Source organism: Corylus avellana, chromosome 11 (assembly GCF_965113065.1).
Source record: "Corylus avellana chromosome 11, dhCorAvel1.hap1.2, whole genome shotgun sequence".
Lineage (NCBI taxonomy): Eukaryota > Viridiplantae > Streptophyta > Magnoliopsida > Fagales > Betulaceae > Corylus > Corylus avellana.
In genome coordinates this window covers 19,677,878-19,692,081 of record NC_142500.1, presented here as the reverse complement: position 1 = coordinate 19,692,081, position 14,204 = coordinate 19,677,878, and the positions used below count along the sequence as shown (strand labels likewise).

General features: G+C 30.7%; 1 protein-coding gene across 1 annotated transcript; it reads right to left on the bottom strand.

Moving 5' to 3' along the window:
* Positions 1–4,879: 4,879 nt before the first annotated feature.
* Positions 4,880–7,313, bottom strand: LOC132165804 (hyoscyamine 6-beta-hydroxylase-like). The gene is made up of 4 exons (XM_059576490.2): positions 7,098–7,313; positions 6,599–6,849; positions 6,074–6,389; positions 4,880–5,140 (listed from the first exon to the last, which is right to left on the bottom strand). Exons 1-4 carry the CDS (start codon positions 7,311–7,313, stop codon positions 4,880–4,882), a joined length of 1,044 nt encoding a protein of 347 aa, XP_059432473.1.
* Between the last annotated feature and the right edge of the window lie 6,891 nt (positions 7,314–14,204).

The following is a 14,204-nucleotide window of genomic DNA, read 5'->3' as shown; positions in this document are numbered from 1 at the left end:
AGTAATTATGACTTTATGCTATAATGTTGGACCTCTATGTTTAATATAAAAGAAAAGGGAAAAATATAAAAAGCCCCTCAAACTATCAGCCATTTGTAATATAGCCCCCCAATGTTCAAAATGTACTAATAAAATAATTGTGAAAAAAAAAAACCAATGGACGAATAAATACAAAAAAAAAAAAAAAAAAAAAGGTTTTTTGGAATAAATAAATAATTAGTTACTGTAATTTGCCTAAATTACAAATTGCTTCAAGTCGTATTAAAGTAAAATCAATTTGGTAGTTTGATGGACTACTTTAGTACTTTTTTTTTTTTTTTTTGGGAATATCTCAAGAACCGTACCTTTAATTTTACCTTAATACGACATTAAACAATTTGTAATTTAGGCAAACTACAGTAACTATATATATATATTTGTTTTTATTTGCCCATTGGTTTTCTTATATTTTTTAAAAATTGTTTGTTTTTTTTTTTTACAATTATTTTATTTGTTAAAAGAATAGGGGTATTATAGGAATATAAAAAAAAGTAGCATTTTTGATACATTTTGATAGTTTGCCTTGGGGGCTACTTTAGTACCTTTTGAACATTAAAAAGTTATATTGCAAACGGTTGATAATTTGGGAAGCTTTTTTATATTTTTTCCAAAAGAAAAAGAAATACTCCATATAATAAAATGAGAAAAATATGGCAAAAGGTGAGGCTGTTTTCTCCGCTTCTCTAGCTAATTTGTCCCCTTTCTTCACAATGTCATTATTGTGAGAAAAATGAATGAGAGTGAATTAATGTTTTTTAATTGCCATATTTAATTCTAGTTTAAAAAGAGAAACACAATTATTTATTGACTTTTTCTTTTTTTGTTGGTTTCTGGTTGATCTCTATCTTTAATTGTGGATTTCTCTGTAGGTCTCTCTTTTCATTATTATTATTATTATTTTTTAATGTCTTTCTTTTTTCTAATATTTCCTTCATTTAGACTTATTCCTATATTCACACCTTCTAATCATTCAAACAAATTTCTAAAAAAAAAAAATCAAATCTACATTCAAGCCAAAAAGAGAGGACAGCCCGACAAACTCACATAAAATATTACACGCGGTGCGTGCAAGGGTTACACGTACCATGGGTCCATGACAAAGAGAGTTTTCTTTGTGGTTTATTTTTGTGAGTGTACACAAAATTGAGTGTTTAGAAAAAAAAAAAAAAAGTGACGTGCATTTGAGTACTAGCCTACTAGGCGACCAAAGAGATAAACTAATAATGAAAGCGAGGGAGAGAAAGGCTTGCTCAAACTATACTTTTCATTCATATTTGGCCAATTGACCATTTCTGATTAAAAAAAAAAAGGCTTCGTCCAATAAGACACAAATTGGGGGTATTACACGTCTCTAATTATTGAGGTAGTATCCACAAACTTACGTCCTACGTGAACATAATACAAGACACAAACCATACTCGTAAAAGAAAAGGGTTTTTATTATTTTTTTTTTTTTATGGGTTTGCATATATACTTGTATATAAAGGGACATGTCTTACAAAGGACACAAATTGGGGGTATTACACGTTTCATATAGAGTTTTCCTTCAAACTGAGTCGGAGGAAATTCATCTAACATAATCTATAAAAATAATGTGTTTCTCACATGAAATACATTATTTCATAGAATAGGTTAGAAGAATTTTCTCACACATGTCATTTTTATAGACTAGGTTAGAAGAATTTTCTCCAACCCAATTTGAAGAAAAACTCTATCCGTCTCACAAAATAATAATAATAATAAAAAAAAAAAGAAACGTGGTGGAGAGAGAGAGAGAGAGTGTGTGTGTGTGGAGTTTAGAGGACTGAAATAGCATGACAAAATTTAAAAAAATGTGAAATAACAACTTTGCCATTCTTTTTAAAAAATCCGACTCCTCTTTAGTTCAAATGAATTTGGACTAGAATTTGGTTCTTGAAATGTGTCGGTTCCGGTAAAAATGTGAACACGTACATTTCGTCTATGTTGTTTAATGAATATCCCAATGCCATTTTGTAATATTACTATATGCAAATGAGATTTTGATTTGTTCTTCTTCAATTGTAATTAATATGCCTAAAACCCTTGTTAGAACTCATGCAAACTAAATGCATATGCCAAGCTACCTACAAAAGATCAGAACAATTAACAGTCAATTATCATAGAATGAGTACCAAATTAAGCTGTTAAATGAATGTACTTTTCTCATGAAATTAAGATTAATGAAAAGAATACCAAATTAATAAAAGAAGCAACTCTTAAAAAAATTTATACAAAAAATAAAAATAAAAATAAAAATTAGATATTTAGAAGTTGATAATTATCTCATTAACTAAATTAAGTACAGCAACAAAAGAAAATAATTTCTATGGTATATTTTAGTAGGTTGATGCTATTACATATTTAATCTTTGAATAATTTGTAAAGAATTTGGACTCTTCTAATTATTTTATTATCAAGATATTTTTGTGCCAAATTATTGAACCTAGTGTTTACAAGTCTTTCGATGACTACTATTGAGTCATTCTTAATCAGTTAATCATGATATATTATACTAATAGTTTATGAATATATACATAAAAATTAATGAAAGCTACACTTTTTATCTCTAGCAAAGTAGCAATTCACTGTTTCTTGATTTTTTAATTAGATATTCACGCATGGGATTATATGCAATTCAAGATTCGTTTGGGATTATATATATATATATATATATATATAGTAGTACTATTCGAGGAAGGCGATTATATCGATGCTTGACCTAATATTTTACTGGAAAAAGTTTTTATCTAAATTGAATTATAGGAATTATCTACATTAAACTAACAATTGTTCTTAGAATATATGTGATTCTCATATACTCTAAGGAGATATGTCATGAATCACAATGAAAAATTTATTTTATTTGAATGTCATAGTCCCAATCAGTTTCTAAATCTGTAGCATATTTCAGCGAATCACGTTCTTAATTGGCAATTACCCTGTCCATTACTAAATCTGCAGCATATTCCGGCGAATAAAGTCCTTAATTGGCCACGGTCCGGTCCATTAAAACTTTCTCAACTAGACAATGATTTCTTTGTTTTTTCATCTCCTCTACAAGTGCATTCCAAAACGCAAACTCCTTCGCTGCCTCTACCATCAGTGACAATTCTTTCATATATATATATATGTCAGATAATTTCTCTATAATTGATTAGTGATTTCATCCCATAAAAGAATGAGAGAGAAAATGAAAGACAGATTGGAAATCTCATATTGCTACCCTGAATGTTTCGTTTAAACAAAACATTTGAAAACGACTAAATTAAGGGAATCAAAATCTAAAAAAAAAATAATAAAAAATAAAATAAAATTCACTTCATAGATCGTTGATGACAATAAATATAGAGAAAAGATAAACAAGAACTGCTGTAGAGCTTAAGCAACACCAAACTTACCATTGTACTATTTCAAAATAATAATAATAATAATAATAAATAAAAAAGGAAGAGTTTGAGGAGTCCTATAACAACTAATAATATTATCTTGTTTATATTAAAAAATGAATAGACAATATTGGAAAAAAAAAGCTTACTTATCTTTTTACTAAAAATAATATTGTCCATTTATTTTTTAACTGAAGATTTTAATTAAAAAAATTCGCTGGATGTAAAGCCAAATCCATTTTTAACTAATTATTAGCCTGTTTAGTTTATGTGTCCTAATCACCACTTTCGCTAACCACAACCTATATATATATATATATATAGCCAGGATATACGTCATGGATACTGTTTTTTCTATTTATTTAAATGATTAATAATAATAATATTAGTTTATTGATTGTGGGAGATCTGCTTTCATACTTGTCTTATATTATATTATATACAGGTTGCAGCTTTTTGTGTCGTGCTTGTCCGATCAAAACTCAACTGAAGCTGGATTTATATATATAAAAATGATCAAAAACAACAAGGATTTGCACTCATGTTTATGCGAACAGATCACCATATATATCAGCTTTTCTTTTTTTTTTTCAATATTAATTTGTTTAACTCTGATATCAGCTTTTTTGATGCATGTGGATCAGTGCATGGCTGACTATAAAAGGTTAGATTGCAAAGCGTTTTGTTTGTTAATTTATTCCCTTTACACCCTAAAAACAGGCTTAAGAAGCGCGTTCCTTCCCTAGGCAACACGATAACCATTCAAGCTTTTTTTTTTTTTTTTTTTTTTTTTTTTTTTTTTTAATATATATATATATATATATATATAAGTAATTACTTTTATTTAGGCAATACTCTACTGGAGAGTATTGAATGTTTATTTATTTTATTTTATTTTTTTTCACTCACACGAGTTAAGCTCGAACTTATTATTTTATTATGTTGAGCTAATTAGATAAATTAATTCGAATCTTAAAACATCTAATACTGATTAGACAAAGTTTTCATTTAAACTGGGTTAGAGGAATTTCCTTCAACCTAATCTATAAAAATAACATGTGTCACTTTTTTAATAATATATAAAATGCACATAAATTTTTAATAAAATAACTTTGTTTATATCGACTCTATATGTTTGTCTTATAATACTTTTCTCTCTCTCTATAATAAGAATATATATATAAATTAAAGTTAATTTACAGCATGATATATATACCAAACCATACACGAAGGCTGTTCTATCACAATCTTGTTGATGCCATTGTCCCTGCGTAATCTTAGCAGATTGCATGCACAAGCCAACTCATGAGGAGATTTTATTCAGCAACACAATATAAATTTGTACAACTTTTTAGAAAGAAGAACCCTTTCTACTACCAAAGAGTATATATATAGCTGCTTCTTCTTCTTCTTCTTCTTCTTCTATTAATGCTTCATGTGCTGTAGCTCTGCTGGGAACTTATAAACTGCAGCACTAATTCAGCGTTGGCGCCCCTACACAAGAAGTTCCTTTGAAACTCTTTAAACTGCATGGCTCTATAGAGCGGGGGATAGCATGCATTTGTCAGAGCTTTTGCAGGTTCTATAAGGCTATCATTAGAAGGATATATCAAGAAAGCAGCAGATGTTCGAGCAAAGCTTGAATTTGTCACTGCTCGATGTTCAGCACCTTTAAGTTTCCCATTGCTGATTATCTAATCAACCAGATCATATATATATATAGTCATCAAATATATGTCATGCTAAATTGAAGCCTTTTAATTAATTACCAAGAAGATCGATTAAGAAACTCATAGATTGTTTGTTTGGTATATTAATTAATGCAATTAATTGGTAAATTTTGCCATAGAATGAGGGATATCCATTACCAAAGCGAGTGTTAAGAAGGTACTAAACTCTGAGGAGTGCTAGGATTACAAACAAATTTTGCAGAAAAACTTTTACAAACTAATGTGGCACAACATGATTAGGTTTTTTAAAATTTGAACTTATCTTATATCCAATCATGTTGTGTCACATCAGTTTATAAAATTTGTTTGTAAATCTAGCATTCCTCCTAAACTCTTACTACAAAGTCATATACACAATAACACGATAATTTGTAATTTATAAAATAATTAGGCAAAAAAAAAAAAAAATTCAACCATATATATATGGTTAATTATTTTACCAAATTATGAAAAATCAGATAAATTTATAAGAAAAATGTAGTAAAAATAGTAATATCTCAAGCATTTTCCTACCAAATCTCATATCTATATATCAAGAAAACGGAGAGAGCTATCTCCTATTAATTAATGAACCTCCATTACACTCCCCCCCTCCCTAAAAAAAAAAAATCATAAATAAATTATATATTTGGTATATATAACCTCTAAAAGTAAAAGAATGGCTTGCAACAACAGATTCTAGCCTTTCTCTTCAATTTTAGTCGATAGTAGAGTATCATTATTATTATTTTGGCAATTAGTAGAGTATTATTTAAACATATGGAACTAAACAAAAAGGGCAATTATTAATAGGAGAAAAATAAAGAAATTAATTAAAGAGGGGAAAAGAAAACATGCAAGAAGTTACTACAAGGGATCATATGGCATGGCCATATATATATATATATATATATGTACCTGTAAAACATAGCCTACGTTGACCACAAAGGAATGAGGAAGAGGCTCAACCCCAATCCATTCACCATCATTGAAAACTTGAAGTCCATTTTCTTCTTGAAGTAATATGGTAATGAGGCTAGGGTCCTTGTGATTGGCTAATCCCAAGGTTAAGCTTGGGTCTGGGCATGGTGGATAGTGATTAACCATCAGCTCAGGATTTCCACTAAGCCCCCCACTCAAATAACTCCTGCTAAGTCCCAATCCTTCACAAAGCATCTCCAAAATTTTCTCTCCAAACTTTCTTAATTCTATCACATATTCCCCAATAACCTTCCTGATCATTGCCAATAAAAACATGATTAGTTCCTATAATCATCAATATTGCATGCAAAAGTTTATAATTTTGAAATACCATGTTTATATTACATAAGAAAAATGCTATTTAGTGTACTGCCATACGGCTGAACCTTTGAATTCTCACTGCCACATCATTTCAACTGTATAACAGTCATATAACAGTCTACTAAATAGTACTAACGTTACCGGTATCTAAAAGGCTTTTCAGGCCAAAATTGCATGCATTCCTCTAAAGGATAACAAGGGTGTGTTAGTGCATCCCTCCAGTAGTGAACCTCCTCAGCTGAGTAATTTTGACTGCTTGTATAGAACTTGCAGCTTCTTTTGGGGTCCTTGGAGCGTTGGCTTGCCTTGTCCTTTGTAGGCATGGCATGAAATTGTTTGAAAACACCCATTGCATCATCGATTAATTTCTTGGAAACTCCATGATTGATGGCCTGTTTCATTATATATATATATATATATATAAAGATAAAATTGACCCAAAAAAGGAACATACAAATTACAGAAAATAATCATATATATTTCATAGAAGTATATACTCCTAAAAACTACTAAAAGATGATTTCCTTTTCAAAGAACTTTTGGAAAACTTTGCCTTTTATTTTCTGCGAAGACAAAAGAAATAAGAAAAGGGAGGAAAATAAAAAGGTAAGAAAGAAAGGATTTAGTTTGAACTAATTACCTGGAAGAATCCAAACTCTTGGGTAGCTTTCATAATATGCTGAATGATTTGGGTCTGATCATGAGCTTCAAGATCAACGACAGGAATTGTTTTGCAAGTCCGAGCAAAAAGCAGCTTCCCGGGTCTTTTCTCCGGTGGGTGCACAAAAGATTCAGGAACGAATTGAAGATTAGGCCAGCTGCTTGAAAGAAATTTCTGATCCATGGTGATCTCCATATTGTCAATCTCTGAATATTATTAAAACAGAAATTAATATATACACACACATATATATAGAGAGGCTGAAATATTTGGCTGTAAAGCAAGGACGGTTGATTGGTTGAACATGGGTCATTAGTAAAACGATTGCAAGTTTGCCGCTTATATAATAAGCCAGCCACATGCATGGACAGTTGATACAATAATTATTTTAATCACAATTCCTTGAATCGAGTCCTTTTACCGAAGAAAAGCTTTAATTTTATTTCTAGGTAAAACAATAAATAAATAAAAAATTATTGAGTTCTTCGAGAAGGAAGACATGCTTAAAAACCCTCTTGCTTGTTTCAGAAACGTGTAGGGATTGACCCAAAATTATTGATTTTTTTTTTTTTTTAATATATATAAAACCGACAATCACCGGCCGACAAAGTATTTTCAGTTATATATCTAATCAATACCCATTATGCCTTTTTAAGCTGGCACCTGAAAACCAAAAAAGCTTGAATTTATCAACAATATATTGATGTCCATATGGAATATGAAAGGACCGGAACCCAACTCTTTTGACAATTGCAAGCCAATTTTTAAGACCTAACATAAAAGAGTACACTAGCTAGCATGATCACCATGTAGGGATTTGGAAGCAAATTTATAAAGTTAATTAAATGGGTGTTAATTTGTGTCGAAATATATATATGAAACTATATAAATCGAGACCCATTAACCTTATTTTTCTAGTTTTATGTTAGGGACGTGTCGTATTCGCTCAAAAAAATTATCGCCCTAATATGGAGTATTGAAATGGTAGACAATTTTTTACTTGGATTCATCGCTATGATATATATATATTTTTTTTTAATTTTTTATTCAAAAGGATGGGAAGGGGCGACCAGTGTAGTTTCCCCCCTTGGGCGTGACCATCGGGGTTTCCATCCGCTGTTGAATGTCCGGTTTGAGCCATAGCTACTGTTTGGGAAGGCGAGCCCGTCACCACAACCCCATCAAAATGTGTGCCGGTAGAGCTCCTTCATAGTAACATCTGGTTCACGCATCTACTACCGCAAGCGGATTCGAACACACGACCACTAGGATGAAAGAAGTTTTTCTACCAATTCAACTACCACCTTGGTGGTTATCGCCATAATATTGAAAGAAGATAATATTATTGATTCTTGGTCATTGTGATAATGCAAAAAGAGGGTGACCCAATCAGTACGGTGGTATCAGCATCAAGATTATTTATTAATTAATTGGTAGTTGATCAATGGGATATGTCAAAGAATGAAGGAGCCATTATTATTATTGTGTTGATTTCATACGTGTACTTGCAAGACTATACAAAATCTCAGAAGAGTTAATGGCAAACAAAATCTCGGAAGAGTTAATGGCAATCTCCCCATTATATATATATATATATAATAAAACTAGAAAGATGCATTGAAAAGCATTCTTCTTAAGATTGAAAGATTCGAGAGGATGCAACCCGAAACCGAAAGCAAGCAAGCAAGAAATTACTTATTTCTAGCTAATTAGCAAAGTTCAGTGAAACAAATACCATCATGATCATCACCAGACAAGTTACTGTTTCCTTTAAAAAAGAAATACATTTGAAGCATTTTCTATTGTTAACATGATGTTCAATAAGGAACATACATATATATTCTCGAAAAGCAATAAAATCTTGTGTATGTAGTACTAGCTGTCTCTTCTTAGGGAATCATTTGTACGTACATGTGGGTTTTCTTATTATAGGAGGCAATTAAAGCTAGCTTGCACTAGTTATTGTTATTTTATCCTTGAAGTCAACTGGTGAATGCAATTGATCATTTTAGTGAACCCTAAGTGACCTAGTTTGCTTTTGAGATCTTAACGCATCATGATCGCATTTAATTGTAGAGTTAGCGTTCGAATTCATGACCTTTGGTTTTGGTATCATGTTAAACAACTGCTTATTCTTGAAACTTTTGATAAATTTAATCGAAATTGCAGAAAATAAAAATAAAATCATTACCATTCAACATATTTTGCAACGTATATATAGAGATCAAACACTGTGGAGGAGACTGGTTGGTTGTTTTGGATATATATTTGTTTATTTCCTTAATTTTTTGTTGCATTAAGTTGGTTTTGGTTTTTGAGTGGTGTGCTGTGTGTACAATATCTGAGGCTGTTGTTATCTTGAAAAGGATAATTTGGTGATTATAATTCATTATGTTATCTATCTCTTTCGGACAATGTTGGAATTATTATAATCATTACAAAAGGGATTTTATTTTTGCAAATAGAGCTGTCTAGATTTGTTAACTCCCTCGCTCCCTTGCTAAGGCATTGTTTTCCTTGTTTGCTAGTTCTTGGCTTGTTTATGTTGTTGAGCATGCCTAACCCACATATAAGATAAAAACAAAAATTTAAAGGTTGATCATATTTTGTTATGCAGGTAGAATTATAACATGTTATCATGATTAATGCAAAATCACGTCCATATGTCACATCCATGTCATCATGATTGGTTAACTTTGTACTTGTATATTCATAAGATTTGTTTGCCATTTCTAAAAATATATGTTAAGCCCTTCCAAGAGAATATATACCAATGTTGAGGAAAATTGTTAAATTGATTAATATGGTTTTTACCTTGTGACAAATGAATCCATGAGATTTCAAAATAAAAAAATAATTTTGTGTTGTATGTTTGTGTAACAAATAAATTATTCTCTACAATTCTCATCAATTTTTGCCGGCATAAGCTTGATAAAATTACAAATTTATCCTTAAATAAAAAAAAAAAGTTATGATTGGAGTGGTCAGCCACCCCCATAATCGACTAAAGGGGTGGTCGAATCACCCCCAAATGCCTATATTCGACCATTGAGAGTAATTGAACCACTCCCATAGCTTTGGGAGTGGTCTATACCACTCCCATATTTGACCACTCGGAATAATTGAATCACCCCCATTAAGCACCTCCTTTAACTGATTATGGTGATGGCCAAAAAACTCTAAGGCCCTTGGGAGTAGTTCAGGTCATTCGGCCTTCTTTTTGCCACACCAACCCAAACCTTTTTTTTTATTATTTTTTTCTTTTTTCTTTTTTATTTGAAGATAACTTTGTAATTTAATGAAGACTCTGTAAAAATGTATGACTTAATTAACTTTGTTCAGAGATACTTATTTGTTATACAAACATACCATAATGAATTAAATATTTGATTATTTTGAAAACTCATGAATTTATTTATCACAGGTTCAAACTACAAAGACCAAATTAACAATTTTTCCTATACATCTCTCATAGATCTACATCTTTAATATCACATTAGTTTAATTTAAAATAAATACCACATATGAGATACGTATATGATATAAAAGTGAAAGTAGTTCTAAATATTTTGTGTACATATATATTGACAATAGAAAACAAAAGGAAAAAAAGAAAATTGTTATAAAACCATCATTATTGGTTTCATAGTACTTTACAACATCCATTGATCTGTCGGCAAAGCCATCTTCACCCATTTTAATTTGTTTTCAAGATAAAACACGAAAGAGACAAATATGACAATGACGGTAATCATAAAGATTAACTTAGTGCATATATATAGCCGTGGAAATAATTAAGTCTTATAGTACTTGATATTATTGGAGACAAGCACGACTAACTAACAGTCAAAATTGTCCATTTCAAAAAAAAAAAAAAAAAAAAAAAACAGTCAAAATTGTCTTTTAAAATTCCCGACCTGCATTGGTGGCCGGGTATTAATTTATCAGATTAGGATTTTCTACAATTTTTTTAAAATTGTAAATTTTCAAATTACATAATTTATGCTATTTTTAGGTATCGAAAAGCTTGAAAATTGTTACCTATTAAAAATGTGGCATGTTAATGAGGTAACAAAAAAAAAAAAAAAAAGAATTTACTCCCAAAATGATTCATCTTTACTTTTGTAGAGATACTTGTTCTTCATAAAATCAGAATAAAATTTTTGGGTCAAAGCTTTTTTACAATATAGAAAACAAAAACCTAATGAAAATATATATACTTCATTCTTAATTTGAATATATTACAATTTTAATAGATGAAAATTTTCAATTGTTTTGATGCCTAAAAATAACTAAAATTACATAATTTAAGAAAATATAATTTTAAAGAAATAGTAGAAAATCCTAATCCGGGTATTATCTACATTGTAATATGTACAATAAAAAGGGATTAAAAAAAAAAAAAAAAAAGGTAGAAACACTAGTGTCAAATCCCACTGTCCAACCGGAATATTAAGCATGCAAAGGTTGCCTCCATGTATAGAGCATTAGAATCGGCTAGATTGGAACGGCTGGAGTGGAGCACCATCGTGATGTTCGGTAAGAGAAATATATGGAACTCTGCATGTGAGCCAGTAATTGGATTTGGGATTTTTTGTAGACAAATTATACAAGGTAACATATTTATGGAGATCCAGAGAAGAAATTAAGAAGAAGTTGTAGATCTGACAAGTGACAACAAAATGGATCAGCTAAGGCGGTGGCACGGACAACACACGCATGCATGGCAGCACATGATATGCACGCGCAAGAACGGAGATGGTCAACGGAAGCGGCAGAGGCCGGTGAGCGGTGAGAGAGGATAGGTGGTGCAAAGGCAGCAAAGGGTGGAGAAACATAGCAGATTTGGCTTCTAAGTTGCAAACCAAATAAGATAAGGAAAAAAAGAAGAAGAGAAAAGGTTGAGGGGAGAAAAGGGAGGAGGGTGTCGTAACTCCCCAGTCGGCGGTTACAAGTGAAGCTCAAGGTGGTTAAAGAGAAAAAAAAAAAAAAAAAAAAAACACGGGAAAAAAGAGTGAGGAGGAAACTAAACGATTGATGTGTGTCTCAGGTGACACTACAACCCTTCTTAAAACTTTACATTGAATTTTTACAACCAAATTAAGTATGACTCAACACGTAGAATAAGAATTACGTTCAAACTCAAAATCCAAAACCTTAAACTCGTAAAATATAGTGAATTTAATTATTTAATTAATCATTTTAATACGTTTGTTGAATTTTTTTTTTGGGTTTTGAATTCACATTTATTGAATAATATGAAAGTTATGATATTTAACCTTCTGCGAAAAAGGGCAATCAAATTAGATTAAATTAAGATTATAAATTCTTAATGAAGAAGATAGCATGCTTAATTTTCAACTCCAAGTTGTATTGACCCAACTTGTATTGGGGCAAGTCTACCATGATACAAGTATTGGGGCAAGTGTGTATTAAAAAAGTAATTAATTAGTTTTTTTCAAAATATTAAATTAATAATAATTTATGTTTCTTTAAGGTTAGATATATACAAGTTGGCCATCCCAAGAATCCCACCAACAAAGACGAAAATATCTTGCAAAAATAATAGCAACTTGTTGGTTTTATTATAATTGGCACGTCCTTGATGCATGCACGTGGGATCGGCTGATTAGTTCCAATGGGTAAGCTTGCCACCTTTATATATATTTATATGAAGTCAACTGCTGGCTAGCATTTTAATGAGAGAAAAGCCTTCTATGGGTTGTGTCCTTAAAAAGAAAATGAAGTACAATTCTATTGTTTATAACAATCAATCCACTTTAATATACAATATTAACTAAATAATTAAAGTTATTATTCTTTATTAATTGAAGTTTTTTATTAACTATTAATTTAACATAATATAAAAACAAATATTTTGAGGTCGGATCTTAATTCTTCAATTTACTCAAATTCTAACTATTCTATGTATTAGACTTGATGATTTGTTTAGAAAAAAATTAATCAGTCCACACATGAGAAAGAGTGTTAAAATATTAATTAAATTAATTTCATCATTTCTTCCTAAACTCTTAGAATAAGTAATGACTGAACACACTTTTTTATTTTATTATTAGTTTTTAATACATTGTGAAGATATTATTAGCAGTTGAGCTCAACTGGCGTGCTTTATATTGTTGCAATATCATTAAGACTTCTTACAAAAACAATAAAAATATCTTCAATGATCTGGATTTTTTTATATTATTAATTTTATAAGATAAACTTCGATAATATTGCCTACAAAAAGACAGTGATGTTCATATTTTATTATTTTGGTATGCATAGAAAGGTGCAATAATAGTAAGGGGTAGAGTATCTTCAACCTTTGTGTGTGTGTCCCTTGCAATTTGGTTGCTCCAATTGCACATTTTCAATTCTAAGAGATCTCCATCCGGTGTTAATTACTCAAATCAGGATTATTTGTTATTAAGTTGCCTGAATTTTACAGAAATTTAAGTATTTTAAGAGAGGTGAGTGTGAAGTTTACCTGCTCCGAACAGGTTAAGATGCAGGACTCACTTACTTTGAGCAAACGAACCTCACAACCTCTTTCTCTTGAGTCGTCCAAATTTCTGAAGCTTAATATTTCTAAAAAAAAGTTGGAGTATTCGGAGCGCATATTAAGAAAATACTCAATATTTCTAAAAGAATAATAATCACCTCAATAAAAATAAAAGTTCAAGTATCCAAGATATATGGGGGCCCAATTAATGAGAGATTCCTAGTAGATCACTCCCCTATGTTGTTAAAAGGCCTGGTGGCCCATAGCAGCCTAAAGAGGTCGACGATCCATAACTATGGGGTTGTTGAGAAGGCCCAATGATTTGCGGCCCAGACAATTATAAAGATCTGATTGCATTCTCACCCAGGCATAATAATGTCCAACAGCGATCAACCACTCCGCCAACTCAACTAAGGTTTTGCTCACACTGTGCACTTTTCTAGTCCGAGGAATCTTCATGTTCGTACTAAATTACTTGAGCATCGGAGTGGTCTCGCCGGATCATCTCAAGACAACAATATCTATTAAATAAATTAAACGATATTTTTTTTATTGACGTAAAATATTAATTAAAAATTGAT

Bases quoted from the DNA above. Each gene is read 5' to 3' on its own strand.
- LOC132165804 (XM_059576490.2), bottom strand. From the start codon at position 7,313: ATGGAGATCACCATGGATCAGAAATTTCTTTCAAGCAGCTGGCCTAAT. The intron at 6,850-7,097 runs GTAATTAGTTCA...ATAATGAAACAG, and splicing joins AAGAGTTTGGATTCTTCCAG to GCCATCAATCATGGAGTTTC. The intron at 6,390-6,598 runs GTAACGTTAGTA...GGCAATGATCAG, and splicing joins GAAAAGCCTTTTAGATACCG to GAAGGTTATTGGGGAATATG.